We start from the raw sequence: 20,032 nt of genomic DNA on the forward strand, positions 1-20,032 counted from the left end.
ATGCCCAGTCACTGCTCAGGCCGAGCCCTGGCCCTGGGCCTCAGGCAAGGTAAAACAGCTGTACACTGTCCCCCATGACTATGAGGAGAGAAAACCCCAGAGGCAGAGGGAGAAAGGGTCCAATCAAAATGGGCCTCATCTCAGAGTTCGCCCAGCTCCACTCCATGGTGGCCAATGGCAGCACTATGGTGGGACAAAAGTGGGGCTGACATCCAAAAGCTGAGCCTACAGGGGCCAGGGAAGAACTGTGAAGACAGGAATGGGAGAGGGGAGCATGGGAAAGGAGGCGGAGCCCACGGCCAGTCCCACGGTGGGTCAAGGGGATCAAGTGTGAGGGAGCCCAGGCTGCATGGGGACAGACTGGCAGCTACAGAGCACATGGCAGCTGGCCAGCGGTTTGTGCTGAAGGGACATTGCTCCTGGTTTCCGTCCCCATCTGTCCAGATATGAGGAGGTCTGGGAGGCGAGGGGAACGCGAGGCCAAGCTGCACTTACCATCTCCATAGATTCTTATCCCTCGCCTCCTGGGAATACAGGCAGGAAGAAGGAAGAAACACAGGTTAAGACCCCTGGAATGCCACCAGCCCCAGGTGCCAGTCAGGGCTAGAGATGGAGGCAGGGGCTCTGCCTCCTGGGGACGTCCAGCCCCACCCCAGCCCCAGCCGTCCAGGGGTGGAGGGAGCCCTCAGAAATGGCTGTGGGACCCCCAACCTGGTTTTTTTTGTTGTTGTTTTTTGTTGTTGTTGTTGTTGTTTTTTTTTTGGTATTGGGGATTGAACTCAGGACCCTGTACTTGCTAGGCAAGTGTTTATTCTACTGAGCTGTCTCCCCGGGCCCCCAACCTGTTGCTTAACCTCTCTGGACAGCCTTGGCCTTAGAATGACTCCAAGCAGTGTTCAGAAAATCAAGACGGTAAAAAGAGGCAAAAGATCCTTTACAAAGATGAAGATACTCAACAGATACAAGCAAGTCCCTTCACTGACAGCCCCACAAGGAGCCTGGCCCAGGCTAGCGGGCCACTGGTATTTGCAGAACAAAGGACATGGACAGGTACTGAGCCCCTCCCCCAGGGCCCAAATCTTTCAGAAAGGTGCAATCCAGTTTCTGGTCAGCATAAAGGGGTGCTTTATGGCAAGGATAAAGCAAAAGGAGCGTGGTGGTGCAGGCCTGTACTCCAGCACTTGGGGGCCAAGGCAGGAGGATCATGGTGGGTTCAAGACCAGCCTGACTACAAAGTGAGCTCAAGGCCAGCCTGAGCCACACAGTGAGACCCTGTCTCAAAAAGACAACAACAAGCCATAAATACATAAATCAATAAATATTTTTTTTAAAACTTAAAAAGCACCAGCACTGCTGCTGGGTGTGGTGGTCCCCTCCTGTGATTCCAGCCACTGAGAGACTGAGGAATTGTGCTCCAAGTAACTTAATGGGATCCTGCCTCAAAATATAAAGTAGGGTGTGAGCTGGGGATTTAGCTCAGTGGCACAGCACCTGCCTGGCAAGTGCAGGGTTGTGAGTTCACTTCCCAGTACTAAAAAAACCAAAACAAAACAGAAATAAGGTGGAAAGCACTGAAAATGTAGCTCACTGTGAAGGCCCTGGGTTCAACCTCCAGTACTGGGGCAGGGAGCTGTGGGGAAACAGAGACAGAGGGACAGAGACAGAGATAGAGAGATGGAGACAGAGACAGACAGAGACATCAGGGGAAGTTATGTGACTCTTCTTCATATTTCTCAGTGACTCCAATAGCAGTGATACTTATGCCCAGGGGAGGATTGAGGAGCAGATGGGAAGGGAGACAGGGACCCCACAAGGCCACTTCCTTACCCAGGATTCACAGGCTCCGACTGCAGGGGTACTTTCCGGGTCTTGCTAAGGGAGACCAGAGGTGAGCTCATAGTTCTAGTCTAGATGCTACCTATCAGGAACGTCCTGAGAGGAAAGAGGGAAGTCAGCCCTTGGGGACAAAGGGGATTTGGGGGTTCAGGTCCAAGGGGTGGCCTGAAGCTTCTTCTCCCTATGTCCTCTTCCTAAGAGGGAGCACTGGGGGTGAGGTAGGCAGCAGCCTTTGCTCCTCCAGTGTCTGGCAGAGGTTTCAACATCTACCTGCTCATCTGGAAACCTCTGACCGCAGAGGCCTGCTGATGGCTGGGAAGATGCTATGCAAGGGGGGCAAAGTACAGAGATCTGTCAGAGGTCCGGGGCTTCTTCAAACCAAGAGCCCTGACACAAGGCTACTGAAGAAGGCCTAGGATTTTGTCCCTCCATCAGCATGCCAGTTGACATAAAACCCAGGTGTCTCTTCTCCCTTTACCAAAACCCAGGTGCCACCCTCAACATCTCCAAATCAGAAGGGGAAGCCCCCAGGCAGGAACCAAGGAAGACACAGTCCTTCTTGTGATGTGGACATCACAAGCCCGGGGCTCTGCACAGGTTTTGCTGCCCATAGTGCACCTGGCACCTCAGTTCCTCTGGGGCAAGATGCTAACAATACCGGCCAGGCAGGTTGCTGAGGAATTCAGAGATATCAGCAAGCATCTAGCCCAGTGCCATGCTCAAAGGAAGCACTTACAAATGTGAATGTGGCCATGTGGGCCATGTTACTGGCACGCAGAGCTGGCCAATTACCAATGCTGGTTTCCCTTCCTTCCCCCTTTTTACTGGAAAGAGAAGTGTACATGAGGGATGTAACTAAAGGCCACTACTTCATTCAGGGCATGTTCAATGGTTAATACCTAGAAATCCTAGAGCCCTAGAAAGGCCTTCCATCAGGGAGGGTCTAAACAATTTATCTTTAGGATAAACCCAAGAAGTTCCACTTTGGAAATAGGTGGCACTGACCTCCCACCTAACCCAGACACTGCCCAGCAAAAACAGCTTCCAGACCTTCTTTCTAGGTGTGACACTCATGCCCCACCCCTTCCTCAGGAGGAGCTCTCCTTCAGGGACCAGCCCAGTGTCCTCATCCCCAAATTTAGTCTGCTACCTGGCCTCTGTCTTCGTCCAGTCCCGTGTAATCTGGGCACCCTTATGCTTAAGTGGCAAACGTGACAGCCCCTTGTGATTCCCTCCTCAGCCTCTACCTGCTGTCAGAGATCTCAAAACACAAGACTCACACACCCCAGGTTTCTGTACAACGCGCCCCCAACACACACAATGGTTCCTTCTCAGCCACAAAAAAAAAAAATCAAAGTCCCTCATTTGGGTAATGTTGTCCCAGTCTGTGTCTCATCTCACTCCCACCTCACCAATCCCCTACACTTGGGCCAGGGAGCAGCTAGCAATGCCTCAAACCTATATGCAGCCACCTGCCTGGAAATCTCCACACCCTTCTCTTGGCCAAACTAAGTCCTTTTCCCACCCTCCTTCATTTTGCTTTTTAGTCATAGATTAGGTTTTTTATTTAAAATTGTTACAGGGGCTGGCCAGATAGCTCAGTGGATTAAAAGCATCTGCTTAGGCAGACACAGAGACTGGGGTTCAATCCCCGGTGTGCCATACTGGCCTGCCCCCGGATGCGCTGAGACAGTGATTGAGACTAGGCATGGTGGCGCAAGCCTGTAATCCCAGTGCTTGGGAGGCTGAAAACAGGAGGATCACTATGAGTCTGATCTGTGTGGTGAAACCCTGTAGACCCTGTCTTAAATATACAATAAAATAAAATAACTGCAGATTCACAGGAAATTCAAGAAACTGTACAGAGAGGTCCTGTATATCCTTCACCTAATTTTCCCTCAATTATTACATTTGATTTAACTACAGTGCAACATAAAGATCAGGAAATTGACTGGGTTTTTTGTTTTGCTTTGTTTTTCCTTTTATGTATTTGGTACAGGGCCTGGCTATGCAGCTTGGACTCACAGCGATCCTCCTGTTTTCAGCCTCCCCAGTGCTGGGATTATAGGAGTGTGCCATCACACCTGGTCTCTGTCAAGGACTCAGTGTGCCCTGGGGGCGGGGCCCGGCGTTGCATGTGAGACTGGTGATCGAACCCTGGTCCCTGTGCTTGCCAAAGCAAGCACTTAGTCCGCTGAGCTAGCTCACTGGCCCAGGAAATTGGCCATTTTTGTACTGTCTGTGTGTGTAAGGGCCTGTGCCATCTGCTCAGGTGGGTATGTGTCATTTAACTACCACAGCCATCAAGATGCAGACCTTGAGCTGGGCACAGTAGCGTATGCCTATAATCTCAGCACTTGGGAGGCTGCGGCAGGAAGATTGTAGTGAGTTGGAGACCAGCTTGGGCTACAAAGTGAACTCAAGGCCAGCCTGAAATGCATAGTGAGACCCTGTCTCAAAAAGACAAAAACAAAATAGATGCAGAAGCAGAGGTCTGTCTTCCTCTCGCTACCCACCTAGGGCCACTATTCTTTTTTTTTTTTTTTTAATATTGTTACAATTTTCTTACTTTAGGAACATTATATAAATGGAATCATATTGTATATAAACTTTTTTTTTTTTTTTTTTTGCGGAACCGGGGATTGAACTCAGGACCCTGTGCTTGCTAGGCAGGAACTTATCCTACTGAGCTATCTCCCCGGCCCAACTTTACCCTTTTAAAGTATAGTTAAGTTTTTAATATATTCACAGTTGTGAAAACCATCACCACAATTTTTGGGTCATTTTCAGTTTAAAAGATCAGTTTCTTGTTTTTTTTAATTTTTGGGGGGACTGGGGATTGAACTCAGGACCATGTGCTTGCCAAGCAAGCACTTATTCTACTGAGCTGTCTCCCCAACCTCTGACCAGTTTCCTTCAGTAGACGCCTACACCTCATTTACCTCGGGGTCCCATCCCCTCCCCCAGCCAGCCCAAAGCAGTCACTAATCTACTTTCGGTTTGTACAGATTTTCCCATTACGGACATTTCATTCGCATGGAATGTTTACTAAAAAATGTCTGAAATTTACCTTTAAAGTGCTGAAGTATAGCTGAATTTTGTATCAGTAATATTATCTTAAAGAAAAAACAACACAAACCAAAACCAACACCTTCCCACAAAATCAGTACTTCTATTTTCCCAATTCTTATTTATTTATTTATTTATTTTTTATGTATTCGGTACAGGGTCTCACCACGCAGCTCGGACTCGTAGTGATCTTCCTGTTTTCAGCCTCCCTGACGCTGGGATTACAGGCGAGCGCCACTATGCCTGGTCTCAGTTCCCCTTATTAATGGGACCCCATTATCCAGCTACAAAAATATCCTCCCTTTCCCTCTTAATTACATTCGTTATCAAACCCTGTAGGCAAAATTCTGTGGCATCTCCTTGCAATGCTCACTGTTGGCCCCCAATGCAATGCTCCCTACCCTCCCTTAGAGCTGTCACCGTAGCCCCTCACTAGCTGTCCTGCTTCTAGTCTCTCCCAATCCGTCCACGGATCTCTCTGGATTTGTTTCCCCAAGGATTTTCGGACACACTTAGGGTCAAAGAGTTCTTCCCGTCAGTCTGGGGCGGCCAGGATTGATTAAGTCTTCTCCTTCACCAGTCTGTTAGGCTTTGAGGACAGACTCTAGTACGTCCTCTTCACCACAGGGGCTTTCTGGGGAGGGTACTGTCTTCTCCCTCCTAAGGGTATGTATGGCTCGCTCCAGAACCGGGCTCTGACGGTACTATGCTTCTGCTCTTTGGGACCAAACAGTACCGCATGTGGTCGCCTAACAACATCCTTCAACAAAACTAACTCCTCGTAACCGCAGCCTCATCGCCGACCCGGCTGCAGGGTGCCCTCCCTGTCTAATTCCCTGCTACTACGACCTGGCCACGCCCTGGGAGCCGCACCGCGCGCTCCGCGTCAGTACTCGGTCGTGGTGACCGGGCTTGGAGAGCGCTCCCGGGACGCAGATGGCCACTGGGGCAGCCGGTGCGGAAAGTCGCAGGCCCCCGGGACCCTCGAGGCGAGAGTTTCCGCTGAGGGGAACCTCGGACCCTGAAAAGCCTGGGCCCGGGAACTCACCACACGGGGACAGCGAGCCGTCCCGGCGCCGCCATCTTGTTGCCACGCGGTTTCCTAGGCGACCAGGTCCTGTGCATTTCTGATTGGCTAGCTCGCGGACCCGAGTAACCAACAGGCAGCGGAGGCGGGTAGTCATCATGGGAAATCGCAAATCCCAGAATTCACTGCTCTGAACTGACTCCGGGTTGGATGGATGTGAAGTGTTCTTCACACGCTGGCCAGAAATTCCCGGGATACGCTGGTATTAGGTCGCTGAAATTGCTGGAAGCACTTGCACGTGTATGTGTGACCCCGACATTGCTACTATTGAGCTAAATTGATCTGGGGGAAACTACTTTTGGGGGACAGTTTTGTGATTAACTGAAATGATACAGGTACTTGATAAATATTTCTGGATTTGTCTGCTGCATCTTTTTTGGTACTGGAGATTGAAGCCACTAAAGCCTTCGCACATTCTCAGCCTTTTTATTCTTTATATCTTTTTATTTAGTCTTTTTGAGACAGGGTCTCACTATGCAATTCAGGCTAGCCTTAAACTCACTTTGTAACCCAGGCTGGCCTCTAACTCACGTTGATCCTCCTCCCTCAGCCTCCCGAGTGTTCGGATTACAGGCATGTGCCACCACGCTGGAGTCTATTTAGGTTTTTTTGAGACAGGGTTTTGCTATCCCAGGCTGAACTTGAACTCATGATGTAGCCCAGGCTGGCCTCAAATACAAAGCCTCAGCCTTCCAAATGCTGGAATTACAGGTGTGTGCCACAACAGCTAAGCCCCCTGCTTTTTAAATTTTTAGGCAGGGTCTTGCTAAATTGTTGAGTTGCCTAGAATGAGACTGTACTTGGGGTTTTCCTACCTTAGACTTCCAGAGTGCTGAGATTACAGGTGTGGGTCACCACACCCAGCTTCGTGTTAACTCTTTTTTTTTTTTTTTCTTTTTTTTCCCGGAACCGGGGATTGAACTCAGACCCTTGCGCTTGCCAGGGAAGCACTTATTCCACTGAGCCATTTCCTGGCCCTTCCTGTTAACTCTTTGACTAGATAATGGCCTGAAAGAAGATTGATGGGCCAGGGAGATGGCTCAGCAGAATAAGCGCTTGCCTGGGAAGCACAAGGACTTGAGTTCAATCCCTGGTTCTGCAAAAAAAAAAAAAAAAAAAAGAAGAAGAAGAAGAAGAAGATTGAATTCTAGTGCCTTTTTGGAGAACTGGGTAAGGTGCCCCTCTACACTCCTTAGTATATAATTTTCCCTCCCTGGGCCTCATCTGTAAAATTAAGATGTTGTGTTAGACTAGTCATCAGAGCAACAGAGGCTGTTAAAGAGGAAGTTTAGTTAAGAGCATCAACTTGGATGTCAGGAGTCCTGTGTATCCTTTTTCTAATCTGTAAAGTGGGGATAGTATCCTGCAGGAACACTGTGAAGATTAAGTGAGACAATGCCACGTATCACTCAGCACATCTTTAGAGACTACATTTTTTCAAAATTTTCTCCTAAGAAAACTCTTTCCTCCTGTTAATCATCACAGAGGCTTGCCGGATAGCCTGTTTTGTTTTGTTTTGTTTTGTTTTGTTTTGTTTTGTTGAACTGGGGATTGAACTCAGGCCCTTGCGCTTGCCAGGCAAGTGCTTATTCTGCTGAGCCATCTCCCCGGCCCCTTAGTTGTTTAAAGTGCTGCTTGAGCAAAAGTCCTCCTATCACTCATCATCTCAAGACTTCCAGCCTTAATGGTCTGACCTGTAATCTCAAGCACTCACTTAATTTTTGCTCTGATTCAATTACCAAATTCCTCCAAAGGGCTCGGACCACAGTCTTTAGTATTTTCCCCTTTCCCCTTGAATTCTGTTTTTCTTTTCTTTTTTTAAGTATTTAGTACAGGGTCTACAGGGTCTCACTACATAGATTGTACTTGTAGTGATTCTCCTGTTTTCAGCCTCCCAAACGCTGGGATTACAGTCTCACGCCATCATGCCCAGTCTCAATCGCCATCTCGGGGGCGAGACTGGCATAGCACGTTGGGGATCAAACCCTGGCCACTGTACTGTGCGTAAGCAAGCACTGTAGTCCACTGAGCTATCTGATCGGCCCTGTTTTTGTTTTTGAGGATTGTGCTGAAAATCAAACCCAAGACCACAAGCAGCCTGGGCAAGTAGGTGCTCTACCACTGAGCTGCAGCCCTCCGATCACTGCATCCCTTCCAAGTGCCTCAAGGCAACCTTGTGAGGTTTACAAATGAGAAAAAAGCAGGTTGGAGAAATGGAGTGACCTGCTCAAAATTATGTTGGGCAGGAAGCAATAAAAGTAGATTCAGACACAGAACCATCTGCCTCCAGAATCCTTGCTCTTTCTAGAAACTCCTACTGGACAACAGAAGTCCAACATAATTCAAACGTGCCGCTGGTCCAGGCCCGCTGCCAAAGGAGGGGTTTGGAAAATGTGACCAGAGCTGGTTGAACTTGGCATAGGTGCTTCCTGGAAGCCTGTCTTTGGTTGTTGCTTGTTTGGAAGCAGGGAGATAAGAGACTTGGAGAGCAGGAACCACGAGCCCTCCGAGCTGGCATAGTTGGACTCTGGTGCCATTTTCTAAGGTTTGTGAGTGTCATTTTCCTAACCTAACAAGAAGTTCCGAAGAGTCATTGTTGAGGACAAGGCCCTGTGGGAGATGAGATTTCTCAGAGTGACATTGGCCCATGAGGGGAGGGGCAGTGTGGGGTATTCTGGCCAAGGGAGGTCCAGGATGGGATGGGCAGCCAGGGCACCAGGCGGAGGCCGAGCTAAGGAGGGGGTCAGAAGGATTTGGGGTTAGAGGACACCTAGAGGACCAAAGCCAGGTCACCTGGAGGCTCAGTGAACAAAAGCCTTATTAGATTGGCCGTTTCACATTACAGTGAATGGTGCTTGCAAGATTATGCCTGCTGCACACCTGAAGTCCTGTAGGCCCACTTCTATGTCACACTTTGCTGATTATAAGCCCATTCTGGGGGCCGGGGAGATAGCTCAGTAGAATAAGTGCTTGCCTGGCAAGCACAAGGGCCTGAGTTCAATCTCCAGTTCCACAACAAATAAATAAACCCATTCTGTGTATAAAACCCCCTAGACAAAAGAGTCTCTAGTGACCCTTTTCAGACCCCCTTCCAGGTTCATTTGCTCGGGAGCTTTATTGCCTCCGCTTTATGATAAATACTGCTTTCTACTTTTGCTCAGTCCTCTTTTGATTCTACCTTGTGATTTTCTCTAGGTTGAGAGAAGAACCCACCAGGCAGTTGTTTTTCTTTTTTGGTGGTACTGAGGATCAAACCCACATCCTTCTGCATGTAGGCGGGCACTCTACCACCGAGCTGTATCTTTGGCCCTTTTCAGTATTTATTTATTTAGGCACTGGGAAATGAACTCAGGACCTCACGCTTGCCAGGCAGGTTCTGTGCCACTGAGGCATGTCCCTGGCCCCAGTTTTTACTGAGGCAGGGTTCCTCCTCCTGCCTCAGCCTCCTGAGTGGCTGGGATTACAGGCTTGCACCGCCAGGCCCAGTTTGCTGAAGCTCTGTATACCAGGATGGGGAAGTTGGAGGTTATGGGGATGCTCTGGGACCTGTGGGAAGCCTTGTCAGGGAGGGCGTGGGAGGCCTCGGGAAGGCTTGGAAGCAAGGAACGCACTCACCCGGCAGCAGGATTTACCTCTGCGGCGGGCAGACACTTGGTGAACTGCTAGATGTGGTGTCTAGAGAGAAACCAGAGTCCGCCAATATGGCAGGCCAACTTGAGTTTTTCAAAAGCAGTACTCACTGGGGGAAGGCAGAACCCCATTATAAAAGCATGCACCCTCAATCTGCTGTGGTGGAGCCTAGCCTAGGCAGCTTAGTGAGCCTGTATCTCAAAATAAAAAAAAAATAATAAGAGTGCTGGGGATGCAGCTCAGTGCAGAGGCCCTGGGTTCAATCCCCAGTACCATACAGAGACAATAAAAGTATATATTTGCTAGAGAAACTTGGACAGTAATAACAGCTTTCATTTATTGGGGATGTATTGTACTGTGGACCAGCATGAGTTAGCAACCTGCTAACTGGCCATTGCTACTCAATGACTTCACTTCTTTAACTTGAGTTTCTCTCTGTCTTTCTTTTTTTTCTTTTTCCTTTTGGTTTTCTGATACAGGATCTTGCTACATAGTTTAGAATGGCCTTAAGTTCACTATGTAGCTCAAGCTGGGCTTCAACTTGTGGCAATTCTCATGCCTCAGCCTCCTGAGCACTGGCATTCCAGGTGTGTGACACCATGCCCAGCTAATCTCAGTTTCTTTCTTTCTTTCTTTTTTCTTTTCTTTTCTTTTTTTTGCGGAACCGGGCATTGAACTCAGGCCCTTGTGCTTGCCAGGGAAGCGCTTATTCCACTGAGCCATCTCCCTGGCCCTCAGTTTCTTTAATCTCTAAAACACCAATACAAATAGGACCTATCTCATAGAATTATTGTGTACTCTTAAGTTTCCCATAAAGTTGTCATTGTTGGTTTTTTAAAAAAAGGTTTCTCAAAACAGGAAAGCAAGAGTCTAAGCTTACTTATTTTTCCAACCTGTACATATTCCACCATCTCTCACCTTAGAGGCCTGTGAAGCTTTCCAGCGTCTTCAGGCTCATCTAAGTTTTGAGTGTAGGGAGGACCTTTGTGGCTAAGCTGTCCACCTCCCAAGCTCCCCCGGGGTTCTGGGCTCCTGGACTAGGGCTCAGCTGGCTGCTACTTTATCCTGTCTTCTGTCTAAGGGTTGTGGAAAGGTCCTGGATGGAGGGGGTGTGGCGTTCTGTTGCCCACATTAGGCTTAAATGGTTCTGGAAGTTTCTATTCTGACAGTGGACAACTTTGATTGTAAGTCATTTCCTGAAGGATCCTAATCAGTTGTGATCTCTCTAGGTTAGAATTTATTATTGAGGGGCCAGAGAGACGGCTCAGTGATAAGCTCTTCCCTGGCAAGCGCAAGGGCCTGAGTTCAATCCCTGGCTCCGCCAAAAAAAAAAATTGTTATTGGTCACCAGGAGTGATGCTGAATGCTTGTAGTCCCATCACTTGGGAGGCTGAGGCAGGAGGATGGCCACAAGTTTGAGGCCAGCCTGGACTGCATAAGGAGTTCAAGGCCAATGTAGGCGACATAGGGAGACCCTGTCTCAAAAAAAAAAAAAAAGTTTGTTGAGTCCTAGCAGCTCAGGATGGAAAGACAAATAATAAAGGACAGCAAAGATTTCCTTGGAATAGAAACACAACTATTGGGGCCAGGGAGATAGCTCAGTAGAATAAGCACTTGCCTGGCAAGCGCAGGGGCCTGAGCTCAATCCCCGGTTCTGCCAAAAAGAAAAAGAAACACAACTATCTCCCCACCTTCCTTCTTCACTCACCCACACTGCCAACCCTTTAGATGCCCCCTTATCATCCCCAGCCAGTTCTGCATGATATTTGCAGGCCTCATATTGGGAATCCTTACACTCCCTGTGTTCCAAAAACCAGCAGGCTCTTTCCCAAGTGTGGGCTTTTGGGCCGGGGAGATGGCTCAGTAGAATAAGCACTTCCCTGGCAAGCACAAGGGCCTGAGTTCATTCCCCAGTTCTGAAAAAAATAAAATAAAATAAAATAAAAATAAAAAAAATCCAAGTGTGGGCTTCTCCTTCCAAGAGGAACATTCTTCCTGACCTTTTCCACTTGGGAAAAATCCCACTTGATCCTTCTAGAACAGCTCAGACACCCCCTTCACAAAACCATCTCTGGGTCCCCAGATCCCTGATACACTTCACTCAACAGCCCTGTTGTCATGGTGAATTGCTATTTAGCTTGAGGGGAAAGTAAACCTTCCTAGTTGATCAGCTCCTGGAAGAAAGGGACCCTTAACACACACTCAGTCATCCTGCTTGACACATGGTAGAGTTCAATAAACTGAGTAAAAGAACAAAAGAATGGATGGATGAAGATTGACCTTGAACCCAGGTATGGTGGCACATGCCTGTAATCCCATCTACTTCAGGAAACTGGGGCAGGAGGATCACAAATTCAAGACCAGCCAGGGCAATTTAGCAAGACCTTGTGTCAAGATGAGATAAAAAGGACTGGGAGTGTAGCTCAATGGTAGAGCACTTGCCTGGCATACAAGAGCCTCTGAGTTCAAACCCCAGGACTGGAGAAAAAGGATTTCTCTTGAGTGCTTTACAGTGCTACTGGATCAAGCCCTCTCTCAGGATGAGAAACTTGGCAGATTACAGTGTTAAAAGTGCCAAAGCCCAGTGTGGTGGCGCATGCCTATAATCCCAGCACTCTGGAGGTTGAGGCAGGAGGATTATTGCAAGTTCAAGACCAGCCTGGGCTACAAAGTGAGCTCAAGGCCAGCCTGAGCTGCATAGCGAGACCCTGCTTCAAAAAGATAAATAAGCCACAATACCACTCTCCTCTCTACCTGTTGTGTTCCATTCCATTGCACAAGTAAACACCTTCTACCTGTTCTCCATGTGACCTGGACCAGGCACTGGACACAGTCCTCAGAGAATCCCATGACACTGGAATTCCGTAGCATTCTGAGGTGCTTTGCCTCCTAGACCCCTTCTTTCTGTGGGGTCTTGACACTAATCCTTGTGGCCTGTCCCTCCACCTTCCTGACCATTAATGTAACTTGAGCCCACCCAAGATGGTTGTTATCTGTCTTCCTCCTTTGAATGTCACCTCCACAAGGGCAGGGACTACACCTGTATGTCCACTGCTCTATCCACAGAGGCTAGCTAATCCAAAACCAGGACCTGCCTCAAACTAGGCACTTGGTAAATGTTATGCTATCAAGGATATTTTCTTTCTTTCTTTCTTTCTTTCTTTCTTTCTTTCTTTCTTTCTTTCTTTCTTTCTTTCTTTCTTTTTTTTTTTTCACTATGTAGTTCAGAATGACCTTGAACTCACTTGGTATCCCAGCTGGCTTCAAAATCACAGTGCCTGGCAAGTGCAAGGGTCTTAGTTCAATCCCCGGTTCCGCCAAAAAATAAATAAATAAATAATAAAAATAAATAAATCACAGTGATTCTTTTGCCTCAGCCTCCCAAGTGCGGGGGTTACAAGTGCGGGGGTTACAGGTGTGGGCCACCACACCTTGCCTAAAGAATATTTTCTTATGATCTTTCACTTCAGTAACTCTGATGTGAAGTTACACCTATTCATGGAATTCTTCATTTCCACTGTTATTTCTCAGTTCCGGAATTTTCATTTTGGTGGTTTTTATAATTTCCAGTTCTCTATGAATATATTAAGCATAGTTATTTGAAAGTTTTATTGATAAGTCCATACTGTCTGGTGTCATATTCTCTTTCTTGAATCCAGGACCTCTGCTTGTTTTCTGTTCATTTTGACTCCTCAGGATTCCAATCCAAAGCCTAGTGAAAGGAGTTTGTTAGGGCTCCCTCTTTTTATTTTTTGTATTTTTAGGGAAGGGTCAATAGGGTGTTCAGGGTCTCGCTAGCTTCCTAAGAGCTAGGATTACAGGGGTGCATCACCACGCCCACTCAGCACGCCCCGGCAAGCGGGGGATCAAGCCCCCTGCCCCTGCTCCTGCTCCTGCCTGCAGGAGCTTTAATCCGCTGAACTATTTGGCCGGCCCTTTTTTTTTAAATTTTATTTGTGTGTGTGTGTGTGTGTGTGTGTGTGTGTGTGTGTGTGTGTGTGTGTCAGCCCGCCCCCAGGCCTGCTGGCTGGCATGTGGTGCTGGGGGATTGAACCTCGGTCCCTGTGCTTTGCTAAGCTTGTACTAAGTAGGTGCTTTAAACCACTGAGCCATCTCACCAGCCCCATGGCCGGCCCTTCTTAGGGCATCTTGAACTAGTGTTTTTTCCCTTTGCCTCATAAACATCTAGAAAGTTCTGCTCTGTTTTAGCTGTTCCTCTGGGAAAGAGATGCTTTTAGGAGAAAAGTAGCCTCCACGAAGGGCTCTCCTCTCTTAGCACCCCAGTGCTTCCCTGCACCGCTAACCCCTCAGAACAGAGCCCCTGTTGCCCATATTTGCCTGCTGAATAAATGCATTCAGGCATGAAAGTTTGGGGGCGGGAGCGGATGCCTCACATTCAGTCCTTCTGGTGACCCTGACACGTATTCTGTGCCATATTCTATGCTGTCCTGGGTTTCAGGGGTGCTAAGTCCTAGGTCAGATCACATGCTTAACAGAAATGATCTTTTTTTTTTTTTTTTTTCCCAGAAATGATCTTTAAAGCAATGTCAACACAAGGGGCCCTTGGAACTCAGAGGAAAAGCCCCCCCCCATCTTCTGAGGAGCTTCCTGGGTGAAGTAGTGGGCTCTCCTGGGAGAGGGGCCTCTAAATAACCTTTATTTTAATTTTTTGTGGTGGGGAGGATTGCACCTAGGGTAATGAGCAAATCCCCAGTCTTTTTTAAAACTATGAGACAGGGTCTCACTCAGTTGCTAAATTGCCTAGGTTGGGCTTTGGATTTGCCTTCTTCCTGCCTCAGCCTCCTAGAGTGCTGGGATTATACCACCATACTCAGATCTGAGCTATATCTTGAAGAATAAAGATGAGTTTGTCACACTGGGTATGGTACCGCAGGCCCAAATCCCAACAATTTATGAAGCTGAGGTAAGAAGATCACAAGTTAGAGCCCAGCCTAGCCAATGTAGTGAGACTCAGAATAAAATTTAAAAAAAAAAATGGAGATATAGCTCAATTTAGAGGCCATGGGTTCAGTTCCCAAGAGGGAGAGAAGGAGGGAGAGAAGGACAGAGGAAGGGAGAAAGAGAGCAAGAGAGCGAGAGCGAGCAAGAGAGCGAGCGAGAGAGAGAGAGAGAGAGAGAGAGAGAGAGAGAGAGAGAGAATGAGAATGTGCCAGTACCAAAATTAAGGAAGAGTTTTCCTTCCAGAGAGGAAATACACTGTGCAAAAGCACCTGGGTAGCCTAGTGTGGTATGCCTATAATCTAAGTACTTGGGAGGCTGAAGCAGGAGGATCATTACAAGTTCAAGGCTAGCCTGCGCTACATAGTGAGAGCCTATCTCAAACAAACAGTGCCTGGGACAGCTCTGGCAATGTGAGATGGCTGTGGCTAAGGTGGTTGTGGGTGAGGCTGGATGTGTAGGTGGGAGAGGATGTCACAGAACAGGCCGTGAGGCTGGGGAGCAAGCAGAGGGGATTTGAGTGTCACACTGAGGGGTTCACACTTCATTTCCAAGGACAGCTGTAGGGAGTATGGGCTGAGACTCCTCACCATGCTAGTTAAGGTACAGAAGGGAGGTTTGGAGGAGCTAGAGAGTAACTCAGTGATAGAACATGCACAAGGCCCTGACTCGATCCCCAATACCACACCACACACACACACACACACACACACACACACACACACACACGAGTTGGGCTTGGAGGTGTACAGGCATCAGGAGTCTTGGCTGTAGCCCAAGCTCTGCCTCTAAATTGCACTCAGTTTTCCTATTTGTGAAATGGGGATTTCTTTGAGCCCCCTACACTTAAGGCCAAGGGTTCTATTCATAGGGATGTAACCAGAATGTGCCAAGGCTTGAAACCCCCACTTCCTCAGGTAGACACTTGCCGGACATCCTGCTATGCCTGAAGCCCTGATGACCCTTCGAGTCTCCTACTAGCTGGGGTGTGGTGTTGCACGACTGTAATCCCAGCACTCAGGAGGCTGAGGAAGGAGGCTCGTGACTTCAAGGGTAGCCTGGACTACACAGGAAGACCCTGTCTCAAAACAAAGTCCTTCCACCCCCTCCACCCTCCTCCCAAAGCTGCCCCACCTCATATGACAGCAGACAAGAAAATAAAATGGGATTTGTAAGAAAGATTTATAAATTTGAGTCAGCAGGGGTGAGGCTGAGAGGTACAGCACAGTGGTGGAACATGTATTTAGCATGTGGAAAGCCCTACATTCAACTCCAGTGCCAGATAGATAGACAGGCAGGATAAATATTTAAATCTGGCATCTAGGTATCATGTGCACCCAGAGCCTGGAGGAACTGAGGATCTTGCGGCTGACCCTAGGGAGAAGATTGCCCAGTGTGATGGGGCCAGTTTTCAGCAAAGCAATCTTAGGCTTCCGTGTGGGCCATCCATCTCCTGGCCCGGTGTCCTTCCCTCCTGTAGCTGAGGATATTCCCTTTCCACCTCCAGGTTAAACAAAAGCAGGGAAAAGGTGAGGGAGCCCTCAGTCTCTCTGGGAGTCCCCTTAGCTCTTGGTGTGTAAATAAAACACCACAAGAGTGAGCCAGGGAGAAGGCCAAGGTAGGAGACCTAACATCCATGCAACAAGGGGGGACAGGGAATCAAGACTTAATTAGTAGGGGCCGGGGAGATAGCTCAGTAGAATAAGTGCTTTCCTGGCAAGTGTAAGGGCCTGAGCTCAATCCTCGGTTCAGAGAGAGAGAGAGAGAGAGAGAGAGAGAGAGAGAGAGAGAGAGAGAGAGAGAGAGAGACTCAATTAGTGTTCCTGGGGCAGCGCCACAGGCTGCGTGCAGGGCTGTGGCTTCACACAGGCCTGGCTTCAAATTCCAATGACACTGGCTCCACAGGATGACCTTAAGCAAGTCACTGGGAATACAGTGAAAAAATGAAAGTACACAGTGTGATGAAAATAGACAGCGATTTTCCCCCCTGGGACTAGGGATCAAACTCTAGACCTTGCACTTGCCAAGCAGGCACTAGACAGTGAATTTTAGGTTTAAAAATACTTTATGGTAAAGACATGTTGCCATTGATTGTACTCAAAATCCTTACTTAGAGCACACACATCCCACTGTTCTCACTTTTCTCTCTCTCTCTTTTTTTCCCCCCCCATTTATGCATTTGGCACAGGGTCTCACTAAGCAGCTCGGACTTGTAGTGATCCTCCTGTTTTCAGCCTCCCCAGCGCTGGGATTACTGGGTGTGCACCACCTCGCCTGGACTTGGTTGACAGCTCATTGCGCACCCCAGGGGCAGGGCTGGCACAGCATGTGGGATTGGGGATCGAACCCCGGCCCCTGCGCTTGCCCAAGCAGGTGCTTAGTCCGCTGAGCTCTTGCCAGCCCCTTTTCACTTTCTGAAGCAGTTCTAGAAGCCTTCCTTTGTGTCTTTGCTAGGTGTGATCAAAACTATGATGAACACTGCTGCCGAGTGCCGTGTGATGGAACACCAGGCACGTAAAAGAGTTACGCTGCGTCCCCACCCACCTTACCCACCTGGCCTGGCACCGTGTGACTTCTGGCTCTTGTCTACAGTCAAAATGACCACTATAGGTAAGCGTTTTGGATCTATTCCAGGCATTGAGGCAGCCTTGAGAGTACAGTAAAGACCTTCCTAACTGAAGGCTTCTGGAGAGCTGCTTGAGAAAGCGAGAGTGACGGGATGAGAGTGTTTGAAGCCTCTAGCCCGGGGCCCTCTCTGCTCCCCATAGCTGTGCGCTTGCCTTGCATACCTCTCACCCCCTGGGATCTGTCCTATGCCCTGCCCAGAACCATTACCTGTGGGCCTAGAAACCTAGAGGCCTGTTTCAGCCACCCTCAGGTCTGTAGAAAGGAAGAAGCTCCCGCCCACCACTGCAGGCCCCTCCTTCCTCCCTCCGCCAGGCCCGCCTCCCCTTCCTCTGGTTCAAAAGCAGCTGAGTCCGAAGAGCCCCACACAGCCCTGAGCCCATTTCCCAAAGCTGCTACCAACAGAGCCCAGCAAGATCTTCCAGGATGAACGGCTTCCTCTTCCTCCTCCTCACTATCGGCCTTCTGGTGATGTTTCAGGTAAGAACAGATCCTCAGAGCCCCTGGTACAACCATTGGGACTCCCCGGGCCAGCTGGGCATGGACGCAGCGAAAGGAGGCTCCTAGACACCCAGCCGGCTCCCAGAGGCAGCTGGACTCCAGCAGGGAACTGGGACCTGGGGTCTGACCTGCCTGGGCTTCCAGCCCCCCTGGCTACCATCAGGCTGAAGCCTGTGCTTGTTTCATAGGGTGCCCCACACACTGAGGCACCTATGTGTGCTGCGTGCTACGGGTGCTGCACCCAAGAGCGTGCAGTACTAGGGAACTAAGAGGGACGGGAGACAGAGTGTGTGGGTGGCATCTGCCCGAAGCGAGCCTGTGGAAATGGTCCTGCTGGGATGGAGGAGGAAGTGTCCAGGCAGCATCTGCTCTGCTTCTAGAGGTGCTAGGGGGCCCCAGCCCCACCTCTGCTGGGGAGCTCAGGTGTATGGGAAGGAAAAGGAGACTCCCATTCAGTTTCAAGGTCAACTGCCACCCCAGGGGGCACTTTGGTGGCATCCTACATGCCCAGAGGGGCTTGGAGACAGGAGCCGTGAAGTTCTTATCAGGAACTGCCTACTCAAGCATCAAGGACAGGCTGGTCACCATCTGGCCATTTCCACCACCCCATCCACCCACTGACCCTTTGCCAAGAGTGTTCTCCACCCTGTCTCATGTGACCTTCACCACCATGATGGACTCTTCCCCCATTCAGAAGACAGGAAATGTTGAGGCTCAGGGAGGCCAAGCCCCCTGCAGTAAAGCCAAGGGCTGGAGCTTCTGCCTGTGCTGGAGGCGCTGGTGGCCTGGGTCAGGTGAAAGGAAGTTTCCACGGTGGGGGGTAGTGACAAGAAGGGGGTCGTGTCTGCCCTTGCCCGTGTCAAGGCAAGAAGCAGACAAACATCCAGACAGGACAAGGGGCAGAAGCTTTATGGAAACCTGGGGTTGGGGGAGGAGAAGGGGCGCTGCAGCCTTAACACACAAGATTCAAAGGCCCACCCCCTACTTCTCCTCTTGCAGATACAAACTGGAGTCTTGGGAAACCAGACCACCCCAGTCCCAGGGATCCCGACGATCCGGACCACCATGACCACCACCCAGACCACCACCCAGACTACCACGTCCACGACCACAAGGCACCCCATGAGCACAGCCGAGGCCAAAGAAACACTCACAACCAAAAAGAAACCCAAGAGCGGGGCCCCAGCTCTCAGCGACATGGGTGTTGGCAGTTTCTTCCTCTTCTTGATCAATGTTCTCATCCACCTCCTCCACCTCAGCTAAGGCAACAGTGTCACCTCTGGCCTTACACCCACCAAAACCGCTGCCACATCAGTGGCCAGAGTACCCTTTCCCATCATCCCTGGGAGGGGTTGAGTCCAGGGATCCCAGGTGATAGAAACTGACAAGCAGTGCCATGTGGGTGGTGGCCAAAGTGTTGGGGGGTGTCAAGGTGGAGGGGGCAGATGCTACCCTGCTGGGGGTCAATAAACGTATCTTTGTGTTTAGAGGAGGCCCATGTGGTCACTGGACATCACTAGCCCCGGAGCCAAGGAGGCCCCATATTCACAACAGCTGAAAAGGTGCCCCCAGAGTGCTCCCCCAGCTTCCCTGCCTCAAAGTCCACTGTGGAGCTCCCTCCCCTTAGAATCACCTTTAAAGAACAAGGCCCAGAAATTGGAACCCTGGACATCCCCTTTGGTCACGCTGCTTCACCTGTCCCCAAGTGGTGGTGATGATCCCAGAGACTCGACTACTACTGGATCCCCCCAGGCCCAGATAGCACCCCCCCACCAAGTACCTAGATGTCCCAGAATAACAGATTCTGGTGATTCCCCCTCCAAGGAACTGCAACCACTAGAAGGCGGAGGAGGCGGCAACTGTCTACTCCCTACTCACCCACAGGCAGCAAAAGCAGGAAGGACAAATAGCTGCTTTAAACACGCCTGCCCCTCCTGGGTTTGGGTGCTGGTATGTGGAGCTTCAAAGAGGGAAGGGGGCCCCAGAACAGCCCTGTCATCTCTGTGTCTTGCAGAGGACATCAGTGTAAGGGCTGAGAAGTGGCTGTAGCCCTAGATCCGGGGCAGAGGGTACTACACTCCTACATGGATCCTCTAAGCAGGGTTAGCAGCCTGGCCCTTATCCTGGCTTCTTGGGATGAAGTCCTGAAGGTGGCTGCTCCCCCTCATCTCACCTGTCTGTCCCACTGTGCATCTACCAGTGAAGCTGTCATCACTGGAGTTTTTTGGTTTTTGAGGGTTTTTTTGTCTTTTTGAGACACGGTCTCATTATGCAGTTCAAGTTGGCCTTGAGCTCACTTTGTAGCCCAGACTGGTCTCAAACTCT

General features: G+C 49.6%; 2 protein-coding genes across 6 annotated transcripts in view; one reads left to right on the forward strand and one right to left on the reverse strand.

The window, feature by feature from the left end:
* Positions 1 to 17,435, reverse strand: part of Ubxn11 (UBX domain protein 11) — a 33,657-nt gene extending 16,222 nt beyond the window's left edge. For 4 of the 5 annotated variants that reach the window (XM_023703060.1, XM_023703062.1, XM_023703059.1 and 1 more), the window contains exons 1-3: positions 5,954 to 6,012; positions 1,828 to 1,932; positions 496 to 524 (exon numbers count right to left, since the gene is read on the reverse strand). In XM_023703060.1, coding sequence (XP_023558828.1) covers positions 496 to 524; positions 1,828 to 1,898 — 100 coding nt within the window. In that variant the 5' untranslated portion in view covers positions 1,899 to 1,932; positions 5,954 to 6,012. Of the gene's footprint in view, positions 1 to 495; positions 525 to 1,827; positions 1,933 to 5,953; positions 6,013 to 17,416 lie in introns of those variants that run through there. The other variant, XM_023703061.1, reaches the window with a different exon arrangement.
* Positions 17,436 to 17,549: 114 nt separating this feature from the next.
* LOC111813079 (CAMPATH-1 antigen-like) lies at positions 17,550 to 19,194 on the forward strand. The gene is made up of 2 exons (XM_023703063.1): positions 17,550 to 17,686; positions 18,707 to 19,194. The coding sequence occupies exons 1-2, from the start codon at positions 17,633 to 17,635 to the stop codon at positions 18,968 to 18,970; spliced, it is 318 nt and encodes a 105-aa protein (XP_023558831.1). The 5' UTR covers positions 17,550 to 17,632; the 3' UTR covers positions 18,971 to 19,194.
* The last annotated feature ends 838 nt before the right edge of the window (positions 19,195 to 20,032 follow it).

The sequence above is a fragment of the Octodon degus genome, unplaced genomic scaffold, assembly GCF_000260255.1.
Source record: "Octodon degus isolate 3935 unplaced genomic scaffold, OctDeg1.0 scaffold00163, whole genome shotgun sequence".
NCBI classification, from domain to species: Eukaryota; Metazoa; Chordata; class Mammalia; order Rodentia; family Octodontidae; genus Octodon; species Octodon degus.

Bases quoted from the DNA above. Each gene is read 5' to 3' on its own strand.
- LOC111813079 (XM_023703063.1), top strand. From the start codon at position 17,633: ATGAACGGCTTCCTCTTCCTCCTCCTCACTATCGGCCTTCTGGTGATG. The intron at 17,687-18,706 runs GTAAGAACAGAT...CTCCTCTTGCAG, and splicing joins GCCTTCTGGTGATGTTTCAG to ATACAAACTGGAGTCTTGGG.